Source organism: Corapipo altera, unplaced genomic scaffold, assembly GCF_003945725.1.
Source record: "Corapipo altera isolate COAL_440 unplaced genomic scaffold, ASM394572v1 61411, whole genome shotgun sequence".
In the NCBI taxonomy this organism is placed as follows: Eukaryota; Metazoa; Chordata; class Aves; order Passeriformes; family Pipridae; genus Corapipo; species Corapipo altera.
This window is the reverse complement of record NW_020884875.1, coordinates 5,485,058-5,508,792: the sequence shown is the minus strand read 5'-3', so window position 1 is coordinate 5,508,792 and position 23,735 is coordinate 5,485,058. Positions and strand designations below refer to the sequence as shown.

Genomic DNA, 23,735 nt, shown 5'->3' with positions numbered 1-23,735 from the left:
TTCACCTCAAGTGATGTATCTCAGAGCAGAAATACCTCTTAAATTAGATCACGAAATGTGTGTGTAAAATAAGTCAGTTCTGAAATTACACAAATGGGTTTCTACTAACAGAAATGTGTCACTACTTAAAACATCAACAGCTGAGCTGGAGCGTTCAGAGGAAAGCTCAAGTTTCTAGAGATGCTTCTGATCTGATACATCAAATAAAGATGACAGAACTTCTTTTGCTGATGTTAACCAAATATAACACAACTTTTTCTTTAGACCCGATGAAAGCAAAACTTTGCTGCGTGCTTGCAAGGTTAAAAACTATCTGAAAGAATAGAATCGTGTCGCACCCTCGCTTAAATGCAATCATAAAGTGAGAAAACAATGAACTTCATACATCTATGATATAATAAATGCACAGAACATGCCAAGAAAGACCAAACAATTCCTGCAGATTTACTTTAAAGGCTTTTTTAAAATTATCAGAGTTCAACTGCAAAGAAGGAGTGATTTAAAACCTGAAAACCCCAGTTATTTCAGGGATTATATAAAGCAGACTTACTTGAAAGGCGATATTTGAGCCAGTTGCGGATGTGGCAATTTTTATTTTAAACACATGATCAGCATTTTACAATTTGAAAATAAGATCATTCTGTTAAGACAAAGCAGTTAAAATACAAATTCTGTTTTGGCACGAATGGTGAATTTTTCCCGTTCCTTCATCTCATAAACACATCTTTGTCCAAGTTTCAGAAATTCCTGTTTTCTCAGTATTCTCTAAGCAATACATTTGAAATCAAGAGTTCTGAGAAGCTTATTTTTTCTGAAAACTGGAACTGTTACTTCTTCAAATTAAATGAAACTATAGTAGCTTTAGTGTGTTACACTGTCAGCACAGCCAGTGAATTCCGCAGGGTGCCCTAGATCCTCCCATCACAATACATCAACCTTGCCTTCAACAAGCCAGGGTACACCATCATCTGCCTCAGTATCTCTCAGTCTCTGAGGAAGCCTCTCCCTTGACTCCACAGAAAAAGCTTCATATCAGAGAAAGGAAGGAACACCAGAAGATCAGGCAAAAGCCTAACTAATCAGAGGTGCAAAAAAAGTTGCTGAGAAAGACTGCCTTGAACAGGCATCAAGAATTCACTTTTAAAAACCCACTGTACCTATGACTTTGTTGCTGTTGGAGAATTACTATCCCAGTTCTCCAGAGCCTCCTTTCTGCAAAGTAATCCTCCTTCTCATCTCTTCAAAGAGGCCAGTCCCTCCCACCCCAAATCTTCAACAAGACAGTTGCAACAGATTTTTTTCTGAATATTTTTTAAAAACCAGAATGATTTTGCAAGCTTTTCTATCCCTCTGGATAAGAACTGCCTGGACACATGAGAACCACATGCATATATCAACTAAAAGTTCTCAGAAATCAATTAACTACTTTGTGTGCTGGCAACCACTTCACTTCTTGAGAAATTGTAAGCCAACTTATCAGGAGCACCCTTTCAAGCTTTCCAAGATTTGGGTTGCAAAAGAATGACTGGATTAAGCTGATAATGTTAGAAATCAAGAACATGACCATAAACAATTCACTACAGAAATAATATAGTAAAGAACTTAAAAAATTAAAAGTCAAGAATTAAAAATCTGAAAACTACAGCTGCTATACAGTGCTCCCTGTTTAACTGCCAACAATTTCAGAGTGGACACTCTTCTTAACAGAGCCTATCCAACAGGGCATTCAGCATTTACTACCGTTTCTTGTCCACATAAACTAGAAAGATATGAAGATTGGGAGAAAGAAGATTAGTGTCTGGGATTAATATTCACAGTATTTTTTCTTTTTTTTTTTTGATTGCTGTTAAGACTTGGAAGCTTTGTCTAACCAGAAGGCTGTCATTGCTGCATTATGGCATGTAGTGTTGAGCAAGACATGCATTTGGTAAGGGTTACTCCCTCTGTTCTCTCTTACTCTGGGAGAATAATATTTACATTTTCAATATTGTTCCCATGAAGAGACAGGAACAAATTTTCAACATAACCTTCTTGCTCTCCAGCCTGTCACAGGAATAGCAGATGGCAAATACTATCTGAAATTAACTCATAGGGACCTTATGAGCTAACAAAGAGGAAAGAAGAAACTTGCAAAGCAAGTAAAGTATCTTTTATATTAACAAAATCAGATAAAACACAGGACATATTTTACACCATTCTGGTCCAGTGAGAGTTTCATTTCCTTATCAGTATTTCCAGAAATAAACTGAATCAGTGAGTTTCCAGAAAGTGAACAATAAACCACTTTACAAAAAGGGCAAAGAACAGAACACATTTTTCCCTCATAACAGAAGATAAGTACACTTAAATCTAACAGTCATAATTATGAATTTCTATTAAAAACCTCATTATATAAAAAACGCAAGTGACTGCTTGATACATCTGTAAGACACAGAAATAACTCTTGTGAAATAATACACTATTTTCCATATACCAGTGATACAGTAACTACATGAAAAATCTGCACTCCCTCAGAAATATAAAAAAATCCTGCTTAGTTATAATGATAGTATGATTACCCTGAGCATGACTGAAAAACCAATAAACAACTCTTCTAACAGACAGTGGTAATCAGCTATTTTAAGTGCACCTTTGTTACCAATCAGGTTCACTGCTTTGCCCCCAACAGTTTCACCAACACAAACAGAAGCCACTGTGGGTGGCAAAAGGCTGCTTCAGCAGGCTTTGCAGGTGAAAATACCTCAGGCTGCAGTTCCACAAATGCTCCAGTTGTAACAAGAGACTTAGAAAAATTGTTTCTCTCATGTGCAATTACCATAATCTGAAGTTAGTTCTGAAGGAGGGAACTTTTCAGTCATTTACCCTCTCTAATAGACTGTAACCATCCTTAGTTTTACTTCAGGTTGATAACTCCAGGTTCCGTTCTTCTTGTTTTTGGAAAAAGTAAATGGGATCTCTGCATGCAGAAGCTAGCTGAGATCCTCAACAGATTTGCCACTACAGGTATCAGGTCAGTGATGTGGCAATTTCATGTTTTAACTTCTATAAAAGGTTAATATAAAAATAAATTTTAAAAAGTATCTTTGTCTTCTGTTAATCTCAAACTTATCCTTTTTAAGAATAAGAAGCTAAAGAAAAAAAAAATCTAGCTTAGTCAACCAAAATGCATTCACATTTGTAGTGATGAGTTTACCAAAGTAAAAGAAAATTTACCAAAAATCTGTTAGTTGAAGAAAAACTACTTTCCACAGGCTGAACTAATAAAACTTGAAGTAACCTGCAGTATTAACAAGCAGCAACAACAATTAATAAATAAAACCAGTTAGCTTGGTCCTACAGGCTTTTGAAAATCCTGAGGTGAAGTTCAAGAGTGACGAACCATTTTACACGCTGCCTGATGCACCCCATCTTCCCACATTTTGGTTGCAAACATCAGCAAGAGTAGCAATTTGCTGTTCTTTTCTATCTGCTGGCTTGCATAATTATCTACAAAACCTGTGACCCTGTTTACAAAAGCATTTGAATATCCATTTCCCTTATCTCTGTGATTTCATGCTAAAATCTTGTTGACTTCAAGCAGATTTTAAGTTAAGGTTAAAAGTCAAGTACCTTCCTGAACTAAAGCCTGGAAAATTTCTGCAGTGTAAGCTTCACAAGATCAAGAAAAGTCTGGCAGTTAACAATAAAATCAAATATTAAACATTAAAATTGTTTTTATCAAAATACTTTTTATAAAGTATCCAAAATATGTTTCATTATGATTCTCATCTATGTCACAACTTTAGAAGTACATTTTACAGGCCTTGAACCATCAGTGACAATCTATTATTTTACGTTTTTCAGTAGTTTTTCCAACAAGTATATTAGTGCCAACCTCCAGCTGAAGTCTCTTTCTCTCCCCAGAATAGGATTTGGTAGATTTCTCAAATCCTGAAACTTTTCATTTTTTTTCTATTGGAGCAAGTTCTAAATCCCACCAAAGCACAACAGTGTAATTAAGATGACACGTAAAGCTGATGTTTGCAGAGGGACTGAATGCTGATGGCAGACAGGACAGTCTCTGTAGAAGCCTTCACCTGTTGTCTTATGCATAGTCATAAAGAACAAGATTAAATGGAAAGCTGTTACTTACTAATCACTCACAAGTTATGGGAAATGAACTGAAATACTAGTTTGTGCCTCTCTAGGGACATCTTTAAAGCATTTAGGGAAAAGTAAGTGGAAAATCTCCACACAGTACAGTTTTAAAAGGGGTGGAGAAACAGCAGTACTAAAGATTCAATGAAGTCTTTATCATAAAAGTGAAGTAATAAGCTATGCTTATGCAAGAATACTAACTTTCAGCAATCTTATCAGATAGCTCCCATTCCAGACACTTCCTCTTCTAGAATCTGAAGCTTGTCATCATCTCCTCAGCATTTCCAATCTTACATTTATTGCTGATCATAATAAATTGACATTTATGTAAACACTGCTTTTCATACTAAATAGAATTTTCCTAATACTTGAGAGTCTGAAAGGAACAGCTGTATAGAATACATAGTAGATGACTAAAACACAAAATATCTTAATGACACATTTCAATTATAAGTGAATGATGATTTGCCTTTTAAAAATTAAGCAACTTGCCAACAACTGCACAATGGTTATATGGAGTAGCTGTGCAAACAGGTAGAAAGTTAAAAAAGACAACTATTGAACTGTTTGAATTGCTATCCTGCTCATTTGCCTGGCACAATAAAACAACTTAAGAGTAAAAATAAAATACAAACAGACCAGCCAGATTTCTAATAGCAGCATACAGGCCAAATAAGCACGGTGCAGCCAGATCTACCTAGTCAACTATCTTCTACTGCTTGGCATCAAGGGCACTTCATATTCCACCTACAAATTGCAAGAAAGCGTAATAATGTGTACCTTATCTCGCTAGATGAATGTATTCCTGAATATAGCCAGCAGGACTAGGGCAGTATCATATCCCTGGTACTCAGCACTGATGGGGCCACACCTTGAGTGCTGCGTTCAGTTCTGGGCCACTCACTTTAAAAAGGGCTTTGAGGTGCTGGAGCCTGTCCAGAGAAGGGAAACAAGGCTCGTGAAGGGTCTAAAGAACATATCTTATGAGGAACAGCTGAGGGAGCTGGGTTTGTTCAGTACAGAGAAGAGGAGGCTCAAGGGGACCTCATCACTCTCTAAGACTACCTGAAAGGAGGTGGTAGTGTGGGGGGGCTGGTCTGTTCTGCCAGGCCTACAGTGAGAGGACAAGAGAAAATGGCCTTAAAATGAGACAGGGGAAATTCAGATTAGATAGGTCTTAAAGGATTCTATGATAGTATGTTTTCTTTCCATTTTTTTCAGTCCATCTACCTTCTCCTGTGATGGAGTAAGTAGATGCCAAGTACTGACAGACTCAAATTCAAAGCTCAAAAACCTACTGGTATAGCACATTTTCTTTCAGCATAAAACCATTCATTTTCATAACACAATTAGCTTAAGATTTTTGTTTTTTAGAGACATAACAGATTAGCACTGCTGAGTAACTAACTCTACTCTCGCTGGAGGGATAAATCCTTGTAACATGGCCAAATTCCAGCTAGAGAGATGCTGCTCTGGTTTCAAAGCCTATCTAGCATCAAGGAGAAGTTCTATTTCCTGCCTAAACTTCCTACCCAAACTAACACAATATAGTTTAAAGATTTTAGGTAAGGAAACAAAAATAAAATTTCCACCAAAATATTTCTTAGTATTATGCAAATGTCAAATTATAATTTACCATCTTCAGAAAGCTGCCCCAACAGTACTGTAAGCATTTAGGTTTACAGATTTCTGCAAGTCACTAGTTTACTAAATATTAAGTGGTCAAATAAATGCTAAGGATAAACAAAAAAACCTAGTTACACTGTAGAAGACTAACACACATTACTGAACTTGAAAAATATTTACAAATATCCCTTGTAAGAACTCCATCTAAGAATGGAGAGCTGAATTTAAGCTAGAAGTACTGTATACAATGTCGCAATGGACAGTGCCACAGCCAGAGAGCACAGCTGGAGCAGCATTGCTGGTACCAACACACTCAAGGCTCTCACTTCGCCAATTGGAGCGTGAGGCAGCTGACAACATGATTCCTAGATGTTTTGCTCTGGTCTTCAGGAAATGATTTGGATCAGACACACATTAGGGTTGAAGAGCTATGACAAAAATGTTCTATGTAAATTTTCTATCATTCTCAATATGGCTAATTTATTTCTTCTGGAGTTTTTCGTATAAATCTTTAGCTTATCCTGGAGCAAAGCAAAATACTTCCACAAGACAGGATCATGATCTTAAGACAGATAAACACTGTCACGGTAATTAAAACCTAATTGAGTAATTCTTAATGATAACTACAAATTGTAAATATAGAAAAAACGTTAGTTTGTATAGATTTTCTTAGCCTGTTTTTGACATGAAATTTCTTCTAGATGCTCAGTGACAGCCATTTTGCTTATTTATTGTATCTACCTCATTTTTGCATGACTTTGTCTATCATACTGAGAGTCCACCAACAAAGTTTTATTTCATCAGAAAACCAAGAATTTAATAATTCTTGTGAAATCTCAGCAAATCTTTCCTAGTTCAGCAAAACCCTTGAACCGACTGCAGTCAGCAAGAAAAAGAATACTTCAGTAGTAGCACTATCATTAGAAAAGAGGATGTAGTTCTACTTCTCCTGCCTGATAGCCCTCTTATACAAAGAAGGATGATATTACTTTTATACGAAGAATATTAGTCTTCTAATTTCGTTTCACAATAGAAATTTCTCCTCTAATGAGAATTTACAGAAAGCTTCTTCTAGGAGTTGTCATCTTCTACATGCATGATCTATATACTTCTTGTTTTAGGTGTATAATTTTGCATGTGACATTACTCAAATGAGCATAACCTTACTGGGAGAATAGAAACAAAATGATCTCTCTCCTACCTTCAAAAGCTGTTTGCCAATTGTTGGACTCATTTTTTCATCCACCATAAGAATTACTATTCCTCTGTCATCCATACCTCGGCGTCCGGCACGACCTGACATTTGAATGTATTCACCTGAGGATATCTAGGATAAAATGAGAAAAAGAAATTAACAAACGCCAGAAAAATAGGAAGAACACAAAGTGCTAATTACAATTACACAGTCTTAGTCTGAACCAATGTCTGCTGCTAACCTTGTTAGTTTGTTCCATGAGCTTTTGATGTATCTATTAAATAATCTCATGGATAATCTGAGGAACCTTGTCTTCAGGAATCTGTATCCCAATTATAAATGGATTAGAGAACAGAGATTTCTGAAAGAAAAAATATTTTCTACTACACTGAAGTTGTGCTGGTTTAAAGGTAAACCGGCAAGGGAAATGAACCCAACTCAAAAGAGAGATTATAAATCAGAATAACAATTTAATAAAATAATACAATAAGTACGATTATACAGATAAACAATTGGTTTTAACCCACAAAACCCAAATGTATAACCCAGTACCCTGGGTAAGTATGACCTGGAGGTCCCTTCAAGAGGATCAGACATATCATCATGCCTGTACTGTCTGGAGTCTTGCCCACGAGAGACTGGAGCAGCATTTACCCTTGAAGAGTTCCTTCAAGGATAAATGTACCCGGGCTGCTAAGGAAGAGGTGGGTTTCCCATCCCACTTCCTCATATCTTCTCCGTGCTCAGGGAGGTAAAACCATAGATTGCCACGTGGAGTGTACCCTCTCTCCTTAGCTGGTGGACACTGGCTCCTAATAGCAGAGACCCTTGTTTGTCCTGGTGAGATATGGAAGATCCCTTCCTTAATTTCCTCTCTTAGCTTCTGGTGTCCCTCTTCAATCTTCTCTTCCAGGCTTCGGACACGTTCAGCCAGTTTGGTTTCCACAGATGAGACGTGGGCTCGTAATGGGGCGGTGACAGTGTCTTCAAAATCCTGAGTTTACTAACCAGTGCGCCCACCTTGTCCTCTCCCTCCCTCCATTGCAGCGTTGCTAAGTAGCGGGAATACATTTCTGGCCCGAGTTGTGCAAACTTTAACCACATCTGGGATGTGCACTGTACACCATCTGGACTTTTAGGGAATCTTTCATCCTCTGAAAAGATTACCTCCATTACAGCTAATTCCCTTAAGCACCGGATACCCTGTTCCATTGTGTCCTTGCTGTACGTGGAGGTCCTCCTTACAAAGGTATCTCTCCCTCACACTGGACAACAGTCGCCGCCAGAGGCTGAGAGTTTCCTGCCTCCTTCCAATCCCCCGATCAATGACTCGAGACAGGGATCCCAGCTGTCTGGCTTCACTCCCATCTAGAACTGTATCGTTAGCTGTGGCATCCCAGATTCGGAGCAGCCAGGTCAGAATGGACTCGTTTGCCTGTCGTGTGAACTCTCTCCGGAGCTCACGTAGCTCACCCAGGGATAGGGACCGAGTGATTATTTCTGGCTCTGTCTCCTCCAGTGGATGTGAAGGTCCTGTCTCTTCATCATCATTTGCTATGCGAACTGATTTAGTCTTTGATTTCCTTTTCTGGACAGGAGTGACTGCTATTGGTTTTGGTTGTTCTTCTGGCTCCTCGATGGTTTGTGTGGACACGGTGCTGGTTGATTTATTTCTTTCTCCCTCTGACTCAGCTGTGGTTTGGGTGGACGTGGTGCCTGTGGATTTGCTCCTTCTCTCCTCCCCCTGACAGTGCTGTACCATGTCAAGTAGTGTCTGGTAGGCAGTGGCCAGGGCCCAGCAGGTTGCTGTGAGCTGGCCATCTCTGGAGCTGCCAGAGCATTTCCCCTTCACCAGTCTTATCACGCTAACAGGATCCTGCAGTTGTTCAGGGGTGAATTTCCAGATCATTGGAGGAGAAAACTTCTCCAAATACTGGCCGATGTCCTCCCACTTCCCGTGCCACTCAACATTATCCACTCCCAGGGCAGGTGTCCAAACAGCCTCCCTAGAAGGCCCTGTTCTGACCCTAAACATGGTGTACACAGTACAGAGCAGACAAAGCAACACTAACAATAACATTATGCTGCTTTAACATCAAAAGGGAACTCAATATTTTCAAAGACTGTTGTAGCAGGTCTGAAGGGGAAGAAGGAGGGGAGAGATTGGAAACAACCATTCCCTCCTCTTCCCTCAAAGGGCTGGGTGCAATTTTTAATGAGGCCCCAGAGGCTGTAACCCAAACCAGGACAGGCAAACAAGACTGAATACACATTCACAATGAAACTCATTGCTTCTGATGTTATGATGACATAAACATAGTATACTAACAAAATAATTTGGGACCCTCTCCCTGGTCTTCAAGAGAGCATCAAAACAGGTAAATAGTTCCCCATCTGTGGAAATATGAACATGCTCAGATACAAGATCCACGTGAATACATCAAACAACATGGTGATCAGGGAGTTTCTGTATCCAAATAGACAAATGCTTAAAATGAAATTGTGATTCTGACTTCTCTCTCTGCCCCACGTTGGCCGGCCAAAAATGTACTGGTTTAAAGGTAAACCAGCAGGGGAAATGAACTCAACTCAAAAGAGAGATTATAAATCAGAATAACAATTTAATAAAACAATACAATAAGTACGATTATACAGACAAACAATTGGTTTTAATCCACAAAACCCAAATGTATAACCCAGCACCCTGGGGCATGAACAGAGTGGTGTTCGTTGGGCCCCCTGAGTCCAAAGGAAAAGGAGAGGGGAAAACCTGTTGGTGAGAGTGCTGTTGCAGTCTGGTCAAGAGTGGTGATTGCAGTCTGGTCGAGAGTGATGGTTGCAGTCTGGTTGAAAAGTGGTGATTGCAGTCCAGTCGAGAGTGGTGGTCTGCAGTCTGGTTTAGAGTGGTGATCTGCAGTCTTCCTCTGGATCCCAAAAGTGGTTAAAAAAGTTCCAGGACTCCAAGATTATATATCCTCCAGTTCAGGCAGGAATGCTCAGTACTTCCCTCAGGGCGGGGAATTCCACAATGGGTGTGAGGACAGAAGCACCCTCCTATCTCGAAGGTCTCTTAACACCCAGTTTATAGCCTGAGGAGTCAGGCTGCTCTGGGCAGAGGGTGTAAATAGTCTATTGATACCAGTTTCTGGGAAATGGCATGGAAGGCTATAGAATACACAGTTTTGGGTTACACCCATACAGTGATGAACTGGTCCCAGTTGTTCTAACTAGGACAGAAGTGAACATGTCAAGAGTAAATTCAATCCTAATAAGATTTAAATAACACAATTCAGTTACTCTACAGAACCTGCTTTTCACTTACCCATCGGAAATCTTTCCCATCAAATTTACTGGCACTCGTAAATAGCACAGTCCTGGCTGGCATATTAATTCCCATAGCAAAAGTCTCTGTCGCAAATAAGGCCTAAATAAACAGACTGAAGTTAAGCAAGCAAAAAAAGGCTTTCAAAACAAACATGAAAATATTCAGAGATTGCTACACAAAATCTCTCCAGATTTTAATACATATGAACAGTCAACACAGGTAACACAGGCATATTCAATACTTAAAACCTGGAGAAAATGAGTCTTTCCCTCTTTCCCTTCTTTCTCTGGTAAAACATGAAAACTAGTTAGATGGGACTAATTAGACTCCAAAAATAAACATTAGGGGGTGCAAATTACATTAATCAATAATAATAATTCCAATGTTCAAATTTTGCAAGAAGAAAATAGGAATTAGCTACCCAAAAAGACCTCCCACGACTTTCATATAAGGTTACATTTTTCTGAAAGTATGACACTTAGGACATCCAACAAACAGGTTGGTGAATGTCCAGCGACATCTTTAGGAACAAAATTTAACATAAAACAGTTGAAGAAAATGTTCAAAACTAGATTATTTTAAGTTCAAATACTTTCAAATAAAATCTGAAACACTTAAAACTACAAGCTGCAACTGTACACTATAATACTAATGTACATCCTGAGCTAAGACATACTTTTGGATTTTCAGTATTATGAACTATGTATTCACAACAGAGAACAAACTAAATACGGACATAAAAAATACCTTTATCAGGCCCTCAGAGAAAAGAATTTCTATGGTTTCTTTTAAGATAGGGAGCAAACCACCATGATGAATACCAATTCCTCGTTTCAGAAGAGGAAGTACATGCTCGACCTGGGAAGAAATGTACAAAGACCAGTAAACAAATTTTAGTATTTGTTAAGAAAAAATAAAACTTGCATGGAAAATCTCACCACTGCCCTTAGTGTTGATGACATTCACTATTTCCCAGCTTAAAATACAATAAATATTCCTTCAATATTACATTCCAGTTAGAACTAGGAATAATACGAAGGTTAAAGTCAGAGGCCAATCCTTTTAGTAGACCAGTCTCAGACTGGGTTAGGCACTGTAAAGGTATGACCTAATTTACACATGCAGTTAGTATTTAAATTTGGTTCTATTAAAAAAAAAGCGCCTAATTTAAAATCATTTTTGAAATAGTGATTCTGGTATGCACGAGATTTTTTTTTTCAAATTTAGTTGCCATAATTTCGCTTATTGGGATGTGCTGTAAAACTGAAGTCAGCACCTATGAGAACCAGACAAGGAAATTCAGGCTGCAAATGACTGAGATACACTCTTTAATTCTAAGAACATTATAGTTCAAACAAATACCTAAGTAAACTTAGCTTTCTCTGTTTTTTTTTTTCCTTTGACAATGAAGATTCTCACTAATAATCTATTAACACTTGGTTTTCACCCCAAACCTAATTCTGACGATACACGGATACTCAAACAGATAACTTGGATACAATGCCACTTTTTAAGCTTAACAAAAAACCAGCACACACCACTTTATATACTGGATTCCTATTTTCTGGATTTTTTCCATATTCATAAAACTGATATGTGGAAACCAAACCAAGTAGGCATGGTCAAAAATTAAATGGCTGATTTTTTGCAAGGGGAAACTGCTATACTCACAATAAAGATCATACCATTAAGACACGATGGACACAAATCAACAGAAGAAGGGGTTAGAAAAAAAATCGATAGTTTTTGTTACAAAAGTACTGAATCCTGTAATATTCTGTCCACTTAGAAGCTTGTATTTTTCCACTGTAAGAATGGGAAAATGTCACTATGCTTAGTCATTGTACAATAAATTAGACTGCAGATGCATCACTGCAACTTTTTGAAAGCTTCAGACGCCAATAACCAATAAGTTCATACTGTACTCTCACTTGAACTATTTCCATACAGTTTAAACTCAGATCCATCTCTTTATAAGCTCTTACTTTTACTTAAAACCATAATTAAAAAAAATAAAACAAGGGGCAGGAACTCCATTGGTAATTTTGGCATACATCATTTGCTGGAATCACAACTACAAGGAATCTTAATCTCCTATTTCATAATGACAAGGAGCAATGAAAGAGATACTACCCAGGGAGATGAATAAGATTATCCAGTTTTAAAATTTCTGTACACTCTACAAAAGATCCACAGCCTCAAAAGTTGCAACAAACAGGAGAACACCAGTTCAATCCTATTCAAAAGAACCCTATTCAACTTCCACTGACCTGAGGAAGCTTTTTGTCTTCATCTGACAGACAGTCAATTGCATTATTGAACACTTCTTCAACCATCTTTTTTTCTTCATCTAAGAAGGCAATCAGTAAGTTATTACAAAATGTAGAAGGTTAATACTATATGTAAACAAAGTGTTACCACATTCTAATATTTACGGAAGTTTACAATAAAAATACCATGGAAGACTGTGAAGTCTAAACAAAATCTCCCACATCGGGTCAAACAATCAAGACTTCAATGAGCCTAAAGAAGCTTAACAGTAACCAGCAGTAGATGATCAGGAAAAAGGAAAATAGAACAAACCTGTCAGAATAATACAAATTTCAGCTACTTCCAAACTTGGGAATTATAGTTTTATGTACTACCAATCTACCCATGAACCTCCCCACTTTTCTTCCAACCACTAGTCCATGTTTGCATTGACACAGAGGCTCTTCCCTACTAAGTCTCACAGTTTACACCCTTTATACTCAGTTGTACGAATACAAAGAAAATATACTCAAAGGTGAGACTCTGAAGAAAACATACGAAAATGCATCTCTGTACTTATGCATACTTTAAATTTTCTGACAGAAACACCTACACTATTTTGCAACACAACCAAAACATGCGAAGATTGGAGCAAGTAAGCAAGCAAGAACCCTGAACAGGGTGTTTCACAAATGTGAAACAATACATTGATTTACAACAAATTCCTTATTTTTGTTACAGCTCTTTAGATTTCCGAGAAGCAATGAACTTAAACTTACTTGCCAAGTGTGGTCTTAGTCCAAGATAAAAAAAATTATTCTTTGTTTATGTTTGGTTTTCACTTTTGAGAAGAAGGGGGAAGAAGGAAAGAAAGAAACTGGATTGCATAGTTGAGAAAGAACAGCCTAGTGGTTTGTTATACAGTTATTTGGACATTGAGAGAATACTCATTTTTGAAGTGGACATAACATGAAAATTTTGGGAAATACTTTTGTTATGATCAGTCTTCTCCCATTATATATAGAATTTTCTAGGAACTCACCTGCTATTATTATAATAAACAGGTTACTGGAGAAAGAAGTGGAGTTTAAAATAGAATAACTGTTCAACATTGTGGTGACAAAATATTCTTTGTGCACCAATATTTTCCTACAGAAAACAGCCTGATATACTGGCATAGTAAATGAAAAAGCCATATGTGCAGACAGTTCCTAAGAAAAAGTAACATTTCACATTACACTATAACTCTGAGTAAAATTGCATTTGATTTATCTGTACCTGTATTGAAATCTAACTTTGTCATCTGAAGTGCATAGGCTTCGCAGTCTTTCTTACTGAAGCTGAAAATAATCACAGGTTGGAAATTCCTTTCCATGATCATCTTCACAATCTTAAAAACATTTGAAGGACCTGTAGAGAGATTACATTAATTTAAATTAAATTTTACAAAAAAAAAAGTCTTACTGAGTAATTAAAACACAAGTGTAACTTGCATATAACTTCGTAGTATTAATACAAAAAGTTATCTCAGAGTGGGATTCAAACTCACCTTTTGTTCCTCCTTTTCTGCCTTTCTGGTCCCCTTTTGCTAAGTCGCCTGCATCTCTAAGCACTTGCATTGCTGTATTAAAATTATCTTCTCTGAAATCTCCCTAGATGTAAAACACAATCTTTGTTAGTAGTTACTTCTTACACAGCTCACTTAAAAATACTTTCTGCTTTGCACCATTACCCCACATATAGAGGCAGAGGAACAAAAACAATACATAAGCTGGCAAGAGAGTTTACTAGGTCATGTCACAGCACAGAATTACATCGGCATCTCTGAAGTTACTGCTCATTGCTCCTACCATCACACCATCAATCACACCAGATATGCTGAATGACACAATACCAAAACGGACTTTTAGGAATGTCCACATAAAACTGCACTGCCCAAAGAAGATCTAGCTTCAAGCACAATACTGCTGTTTACGGCATTAGCTACTCCTGAGCAAGCTGATGATGAATTTTAAACAAGTTGTTAGTTCAAAATCACCTAAAGGAACAAAAGTATTTTGCACCCTCTACCAAAGTAAAATTTACATGCCACTACGTTTTGAGTCAGAAACAGTACAAGGAATATCAACTACTTTGCAGATTTACAGAAAGCAGCATGCAGTTTTGCAAACAAAGCAAGGATGTGGGCACTTAAGATATTTTAGGGAAGTATTAACTCAGCTGCCTGCACGACATTAGATAACCAATTTCTTGTGTAAGACTCCAAAAATCTAAGAGCAATTCAGAGAACATAACTACTCACTCTTACTTAATTTTAACAAAAGCATCCTTTATACAGCCTATTCAAATTTTGCAAGAGCTCAAGTTTTTGAGTGAGGAAAACAATGTTTCAAACAAACTGAACTTTCCTTACATTTTCATCCACAACCAGATGGAGTCCATCTCCTCCTGCTGGGAATATATAATGCTGTAGTGGAGTGGGTCGATAGTCAGTGTAAATCACATGGCAAGGCTACAAAGAAAAAACAGAATTCACATCAATATTTTATAATTTCATTTTAAAAATCACTTGATTAGAAAGCCAATACATTACTACTAAAATACAACTTTCTAGAGGCCAGAAAGTAAGGCTCTCAGAGTGTAAAATAATAAATTTTCTTTCCTGAATACGGCTTTTGTACTAATGACATTCTTTAAGAAAATGAAAGTTTCTAAATGCTTTAGAACACAAGTTGGCTACAAAAATTCTCTCCTGTGAACACAAAAAGTAAAGACAGGTAATATTTCCTTCTGCATTATTAGACAGACTCACAATATTAACACCTTCTAAAATCGAAGGAAAAACTGTTAACTTCTCTTCTGTAAAAAAGCCTGAAGTTTTTCTTGAAACACCTAAAAAAGGCTCACAGTACACTTTTATGAACATCCACTTTCAGTGGATAGAGAAAGCTTCTCTAAGAAAAAACAAACAAAACACTTCCTTTAAAACATTAAATATTACCTAAACCTGCTTTGAAAAAAACCCTATGATCTAGTCTTATGCAAAACAGAATCAAGGTTTTGTGCCAAGTTTAAATAGACATGTCTTATACTATAGTCCCTTCATCATAAACAACATAAGAATCAATCTCTGGGATATTTTTAAAATTCGACAGGTCTCTTGTTGATACCAAATTCCCCAATTCTAACTCACAAATTCTTTGCTACAAAAGCAAGTCTTGGAAAAAAAAACTCCAAAATTAAAACCCTAAAGGTTACCGGACAAGGTAGATTTCTTACATTTCTCTTTTCTCACTTTGTTTGTGAGCATATATAATATTTCCTATGGATTTAAGATTTACTTTGATTCCTTCATGGCCTTTTTACAGAGCTCCTAAAAAATTTCTCCCAATAACCTTGTTTATCAGCTTTCAGAAAATTACTGTACATTCATCATGTTTCATAATTCAGAATATTTGTTCAAATCAGGCAGGTACCTAAATAGTTGTGGAAAATAAACACTGAAGAAATTACTTTAACGTTACCATGTAGAACCAACAGGTAGCATAACTGCAAAAGTAAGATTACAACCATAGAAGCCAGGAGTGATCTACTATCATCTGTAAGCAATGACATGACTAAAAAGACACTCAAAGGCCCAGATGTTATCAGCCATACCATTTTATGTCAAAAAACAACAAAGATGGAGGTGTAGCACATGAAAAACACAACCTGTTTGTGAAGATGGCAGATCCACTCAGCAAACTGACGGGCATTTGGAATAGTTGCAGAAAGGAACACATAATGTACATTGTCAGGGAGCAAAATAATTGTCTCTTCCCAAACCACACCACGTTCTGAAAATGGAAAAGTCATATGAGAAATTTATGTGATCAAAGCATATTTTTCATCCTGAAGCCAAAGAATACCATGCGTAAATACAAAATAAAACAAAAATTAAAACAAGTCTCCCCTACACAAGTGGGATATATCGAACGCCCTCAAAGTTGCTTTTGCTTTGGACAAGAAAACGCAAACATAATAATGATGTACATTCAGTAAAAGACAAATTCTTATATATTTATAAAGAAGATGACTTATTTTAAGAGGGAGAATAAGACTTAATTCTTCAAAAGGAAAAGAAAGTGTTCTTTAGGAAAAAATAAGCTTTCTTGAAAAGAAAGACAGTACACGCAGGATACCTGAGTCTCTCATGTAGTGAATTTCATCAAAAATAACCCACGCGACCTCACGCATAACCTCGGAACCTCTGTAGAGCATACTTCTCAAAATCTAGGAAAAAAAAAAGAATTCAGTTCCATCGCATGAAATAATAGTCACATTACACAGATGTCAGTAAAAAACTGTCAGAATTTTTGGTTCACATTTACACAGCAGTATGAAATCTTACTTTGTACAAAACCTAAAAGCGTTTTAGACGCTATTTTAGACAGGTTCTTAGATGCTTTCCAAGTTGATTTCAATCTAACAAATCTCACGACGTGAGAAGAACTGGTTTCCCGGCAAGGAACACTGAAGGAACATGAAAGAATAAAACATATTTCTCCCAGCCTCTATGTCAGCATAATTGATACAGGTCTACAGATCCACTTCTGCCAAGCCTTCTTTTTCTCTCATCTTAATACGTAACCCTCCTGTGATTAAGAGGAACTCTTTTGTCAGAAATCAAATCATCCAGACTCTCTACCCCAATCTTTCCCTACCAAAGTTTTGGCTGCTCCTTTGAGGTAAAGACAAAAAGAGAAAAATTGTGACTAATGGTTAGACAGACTTCTACAACAGAAATATGACAAAACTCTGCCAACAGTACTTTGTTACCAGAAGTTAAAAGCTGCATATTCCTTGAGTTCCAGGATCTACTGTGAGCCACTCAACTACCCCTCCATGATTTTGCTCTTTGCATTTTGCCCCCTAGAACAAAACACTGACCCCATAGTGTGGCTGTCAGCTTTTCACATCTATCCAAAGAAAAGTCAGTGCCTTGAGCACTCAGGAAATTAAGTTCTGACTCTCTCCACATTAAAATTAAAAGTTCCTAACTGACAGTTCAAAAGTTCATAGAGATTTACCTCACTTTTTAAATAACCAAAAGTTAAAACATTCAAAGGAGTCTTAACGAACTTTAGAATATTTTCTACCCTAACTGGGCAACTTTAATGTTTTAATATCAGACCTTCCCAATCAAAAAAGGTAGAAGAAAACACACAGATCAAGAATTAATGTCTGATCTTACCTCGGTTGTCATTACCAGACAAGAAGCTGTAGGATTAATGGTAACATCTCCAGTCATCAAACCAACATCCTGAAATTCTTCATACATTTCACGGTACTTCTGATTACTCAAAGCTTTAATTGGACTTGTAAATATCACACGCTGTTTCTCCCTCAAAGCCAGGGCAATTGCATACCTGTATTCAAACACTGTACATATTAGAGTTTTCAGGAAGACATTCAGAGCATATTACTTTGCTCCAATCTCCTGCTTAAAAGCAAAATAAACTATGCAATTCAGAACACCAGTAGAATGGTATGCAGCATTTGAACCCATGCTCTAATAAATCCAGCATTTAGATTAAGTTCAGTGCAATCTTAACTCAACTACACATGCCCCTTTGGAGAGTAAAAAATCCTTGACACCAACTTAACTGATTTTTATGGACACCAGAGCACATCTGGTTTAACTAAAAAACTGTCACTGTCTCACAACAAAACTACTATTATTTGAGTCCATGCTCTAATATATCTTCATGTACATTTTTACTTCAGGTCAGCAAAGTCACTCCATTGTACGATCAAACACTGACAGAAAATATACACTAGCTTTCAAAAATTTGAAAGAAACTTTCTCTTCAGTCTATACAATAACATCCCAACAGGTTGTTCAAAAATAGAAGTTAAGCTTAAACACAAATTAAGCCTTTCACTACCCAGTAAACAAGATGAGAAATGTAATTTTTATATTCAAGAGTGGCCAATTCAATTCTAACACCTATGGACTGAACTTTGCATCAAGAAACTGGGACACAATAGCTACTGATGGCGCAACAAAATGACACAACGAATATCATACCCTTCTACTAGAGTTTGTTAGAAAATAACTTACTCAGCACAAACAGTTTTACCAGCTGATGTATGAGCTGACACCAACACGGACTGGTTGTTATCTACACAAAGAATAGCTTCTCTCTGAAAGGCATCAAGAATAAAGGGATATTCCTAGAAAGAAAAAAAGCAAAAACATTGCATAATCTTAAAACAAAGTGTGCAAATTAGAGGCAGAAATCCTGCAGATATTTGTAATTTCAGCTGATCTTAGTCCAGTATTCTGCAATAGCTTTGTATTTAAATATTTTGATCTAATAGCACACCTAAGATCTTTGCTTATGTCTTGATATCATACCAAATTAACTTTTGCCCTGATGACTGAATTTTCTCTAATTTACTAATTTAGGAAGAGAAACTACAGTGATGCCACCACCTGATGTTGCACAAAGAATTGACATAACAGCCTATCCACCGCATTCAACCATATGGTTTTCTCTATCAGATTTTACGTATAGAAACACTTACTTATGACAGGTCATCTTTTCCAGATCTTACTGACAAAGTACATAATCTTCTGCTCTACTCTTATCTACTATCTAAAGCATGTACAAAAAAGAAAAAGAAATGCAATCTACCACATACTTTTGCAGCTTTTCCAGTTCGTGGTTTCAGACCTGTGAATTCTTCATATGCTGGAAGTGCAACCTATAAAATACATTTAAAATAAAAACAGTTGCAGAATTCTGTGTCCACTGCAGTGATGTCTGGCAACGTCAAGCGTACGAAAACTAACTTGAATTGCTATTATCCCGTTTCTGTGAGCTCATGTGTCAAAGGTTCCTTCCTTTCTCTTAAGAGTTTTTCAATTAATCTCTCTATTCTCCTGCCCCAATAATGCTCCTTCTCTCACTTTGCTGATACCCCTGCTGTCTTGTGTGAAATATTACTGCTTCACCTACCTTGGAACATCAGCTCTTCGGGACAAGACACAATCATGCTTTCAGCCAGTGGTGGTGAGAAGCAATTACTCAGCTCACACTGATTATATTCCTTTTCCATACAACACTGTTATTTAAACAGGTAATGTTCCTGTTCTCAGCCAAAATCCCACATTTATTCATTCTAAATACTTAAGCTCTGTTCAGTTACTAACTCAAGGCAAACCTCTATGAGACAACTCAAGATAACAATAATTGTACAGACATCTGGGCATTAATATTTTCCATTTTTCGCATTTAGATGTGTATTTATGTCTATCAATACAATTTGAAAATGGATAATTTTCAAAATTTTGTTTTCACAAAAGAAAACTTTTTTTTTCTTTTTGCCAATATGTAATTTTCAACAGTAATCAGCTTTACAAGAAAGCTTTTCATTCATGAACAAGAACAGCAGAATATGGCATAACAGAGAATGCACTGCTGCACACATAGATCACAATATGAACACAGTCCTATTTTAACAATCAGTAGGTTTTCCTCCTCAACAACAGTGCTCAGAATGTTCTTGGTAGCTTTCAAATATGGAAACCTATCTACATTATCATCAAGTCTTTCACAATCACTCAATTACATTACAAGTATGATTCAAACTTCTGGTAAGATATCCTACTAATTTTTCAAGTGCATTTTCTGAATGCTCCATGTCAGACACAAACTTCAAACTCTTTACAAGCATAAATATAATATAAAATAATATATCTGCTGAAGTATAGCAGGATTCTGCAGAGGGATCTGGACTGGCTGGATCAACGGGTTGAGGCCAATAGTATGAGGTTCAACAAGGCCCAGTGCTGGGTCCTGCCCTTGGGTCACATCTCCAGGCAGGGCTACAGGCACGGTCAGGTTTCGGTTGGTTTCTCCTCAGAGGTAACAAGTGACAGGACAATACAAAATGGCCTCAAGCTGCGCCAGGGAAAACCGGACATACACAGAATATCAGAAGAAATTTCTCCACAGGAATGGTTGTCAAGCATTGCAACAGGCTGCCCAGGGAAGTGGTTGAGTCACCAAACCTGGGAGTATTTAAAGACATGGAGATATGACCCTAGGGAACCTGCTTTAGTGATGGAACTGGCAGTGCTGGGCTAATGCAGTCAAAGGTCTTAAGGATGATGTTAAAGGTCTTTTTCAACCTAAGTGATTTGCAATTCCATGATACAATAATTAAAAGCGAAACAAACAATACTATTAATCCAGCAGTAATAAATACAATTATATGAAACAAGCCTATATTTTCCATATGCATTTTCACTGCACTTACCTCATGCGTGCAGCCTTCAACAGTTTCCACAGCTTGTACCTTTACTTGAGGCATCAGGTCTGCCAGACTAAAAACACATGACTTAGCATCACTGAAAAGCATCCAAAAATTCTTCCGTCTTTATAAACACTAACATGTTGAATTTCACCTCTACTTTAACTGTGACATGAAGAAAATATGCACAATCTTGACGTGGACAGTCGGCAGAGACTACTACTAGGACAAATACCTGTAAGTTAAGATTTTGCTGCTACGTAAGTCTACTTTAGCTGCTGCTTTAAATCTTTCACCACAAACCAGCACTTGGATCTCATTCGTTTGCATAAAGTTTTATGATTAAATGGGGACTTTTTCCAATATACAACAAAGCAGAATTCAAGACCTGTATTCCTGCTGCTAGTCATGACACAGAATAACAGCAGCCTGGATCAACCCAAGCAGCTGCCTGAAGACAAGGCCCAGCTTCTGTACCAGTTCCTTCTTTCATGGCCACAAGGAAGGACTACAGTCTCACTGCATGAAACTGTTTATTCCTGATGATTTTATAAGCTACTGTGGGTACACAGTACACATTCTGCTGATACCACTCAGAAACTGACTTAAAATGTTGGCTCTGGTTTTCTCTTGCTTCTATACCCTTTGTTTACAGTGCTCTAAGAAGTCTTCTCATGACCTCTCAGAAAATCTTACTTTCAACTTAGGAAGGATTAATATGCAAGACCAATTGACAATCCTGACAGAATTCTGCCTGACAGAAGTCAGTAACACATCACCCAGAAAAGAGTAAAAGAGTACAGCAAACACATGTTATATTTCTGTAGTACAGTTTTCTGCATCTTGAATAGGAAGTGCACACCTGCATTTGGCAGGTCTGGACGACTTTTTTTCCCATGAACCCTCCTAATTTTCGGAATGAACATAAGCTTCTGAGTTTCCAAGAACCTCTTAAGATACAATAAGATAAAAAAGTGCCTGCACTGCCCCTTCCACCTATTTTCAAAACACCTCATAATACCAGTCATGAAGTTCTAGAAAGAAAAAAGGGATAGATAATGCAGATCCTACAGCACAAAAACAGCATTCTGGCTTCCCTTCAGCTGCCTCATCTCCCTAGCTGCTCACATGTACAAGTACACCCCTCTCTCCATGTCAAACACTTGCCATTTATGCTCAAATTTAAATGCACACCTGTAATCAAGATTCCAAACATTTACTGCAGTTAACACCTTACATGCCTCAAAAGTCTTGTTTCTGTCTCTCTGGTCAAATTACTCTAATTACCCCAGAGTATCTCAAGCCAAATACATCTTTCAATGGCATGGTACACAGCAAACCAAGCCTGCCTCCTCCCATGTACTTGGCTGCTCATCTCTTGCTGTGTGTGGAATCAACACAATGGCTTTGACCAAGAACTCTCAATTCATATGAGTACCCACAAACACATAACACTTTGTACTTACATATGTGATAAATACTAAATACATGACTAAATACATGAACACTTGCACTTTTATTTTAAACACATCCAGTGCTCATCACTGCTGAGACTGCACTAGCAGTCTCACTTAAAACAGAGAACAGAAATGAAAATCTTCATAGAAAAATTCATCTTTATTCGAAAACAGTGCAAAACTATAGTGACTGTTTACAATCAGCAACAGCTAACCAGTATGGTTTGCTGGAACTACTTTACACATTAAGCTGGGCACTTACTTAGCATCTTCTGATACATCTTCCAATTTTGGCTTCTTTCCCAAAAAAACAGCTTCTGTACTATCAACCTCAACATCCCTTTTCGGCTTCCCTGTTGCTGGCACTGCAGGTTTTTCTTCCAATCCTTTTCTGCAACATAAACAGATAAAAAATTAAAACTTTGCATCTTTAATTTATTTATTTTCAGGAAAGAAAACAGCTGTCCCAATGGTGACTGCGATCACATTGCTTTCAGGGAACAATCCAGGGGGAACTCCATTCACAAGAAGAACTGTGGTATTTCAGGTCACTTCCCAGATAAGCTGCCTAGCAGGTCCCAATACTTCCCAATTTCCACTGAGCCAGGGCTGACTAGAGCTTTAGGGCCAGAAATTTTGGGAAAGCAGGTCACAGAATTACAGAACAGGTCAGGTTGGAAGGCACCACAGTGGTCCAACCTCCCTGATCAAGCAGGGTCATCCCAGAGCACATGGCACAGGACTGCATACAGACAGTTTTGGAATATTTCCTGTGAGGGAGACTCCATCACTTCTCTAGGTAACCTGTTCCAGTGCTTGGTCACCCACACAATAAAGTAGTTCTCCCTCATGTTCAGATGAAAATTCCTGTGTATCAGTTTCTGCCCGCTGCCTCTTTTCCTATTGCTCAGCACCACCAAAAAGAGCCTGGCTCCATCCTCTTGGCACCCTCCCTTCAGACACTTATATACGCTGGGTTCCTTCAGGCTGCATCGACTCCCGGTGGCGGGGGGGTTCAGCAGCTCACACCCGCCGGCACAAGCCAGGCCCAGTGCTACGACCCGAGCCGACACCGACAGAGCACCCGCGGCCCCTCTCCGCGCCCTCACCCTGCTCTCCTGGCGGCCTCGACGGCGCCCGCTTTGCCCTTCTTGGCCCCAGAGGCGGCGGCGGCCGCGTCCCCCTCGAACACACTGAAGAGCTCGTCCCCGAACGCCTCCGCCATGCTTGCCACCCGCCGCGCTCCCACAGTGCCACGCGCGGGGGGGGCCTTTCCGGCGCCGCACCCCTGGAGGGGACAGACAGAGCTGCCCGCCGGCCCTGGGCGCCGGGAGCCGCACGCACGGCCCGCTCCCAGTCTCGGGCCCGCTCCCAGTCTCGGGCCCGCTCCCAGTCTCGGGCCCGCTCCCAGTCTCGGGCCCGCTCCCAGTCTCGGGCCCGCTCC

At 38.2% G+C, this 23,735-nt stretch overlaps 1 protein-coding gene across 1 annotated transcript in view; it reads right to left on the bottom strand.

Moving 5' to 3' along the window:
* MTREX (Mtr4 exosome RNA helicase) overlaps positions 1 to 23,677 on the bottom strand; it is a 45,433-nt gene extending 21,756 nt beyond the window's left edge. The window contains exons 1-15 of the mRNA XM_027634406.1: positions 23,401 to 23,677; positions 22,554 to 22,682; positions 20,841 to 20,907; positions 19,221 to 19,283; positions 18,637 to 18,749; positions 17,767 to 17,941; positions 16,715 to 16,805; positions 16,245 to 16,369; positions 14,947 to 15,045; positions 14,083 to 14,185; positions 13,812 to 13,943; positions 12,554 to 12,633; positions 11,031 to 11,141; positions 10,281 to 10,382; positions 6,965 to 7,090 (exon numbers count right to left, since the gene is read on the bottom strand). Of these exons, the coding sequence (XP_027490207.1) occupies positions 6,965 to 7,090; positions 10,281 to 10,382; positions 11,031 to 11,141; positions 12,554 to 12,633; positions 13,812 to 13,943; positions 14,083 to 14,185; positions 14,947 to 15,045; positions 16,245 to 16,369; positions 16,715 to 16,805; positions 17,767 to 17,941; positions 18,637 to 18,749; positions 19,221 to 19,283; positions 20,841 to 20,907; positions 22,554 to 22,682; positions 23,401 to 23,516 (1,632 nt within the window). The 5' untranslated portion in view covers positions 23,517 to 23,677. The remainder of the gene's footprint in view (positions 1 to 6,964; positions 7,091 to 10,280; positions 10,383 to 11,030; positions 11,142 to 12,553; positions 12,634 to 13,811; positions 13,944 to 14,082; positions 14,186 to 14,946; positions 15,046 to 16,244; positions 16,370 to 16,714; positions 16,806 to 17,766; positions 17,942 to 18,636; positions 18,750 to 19,220; positions 19,284 to 20,840; positions 20,908 to 22,553; positions 22,683 to 23,400) is intronic.
* Positions 23,678 to 23,735: the final 58 nt, after the last annotated feature.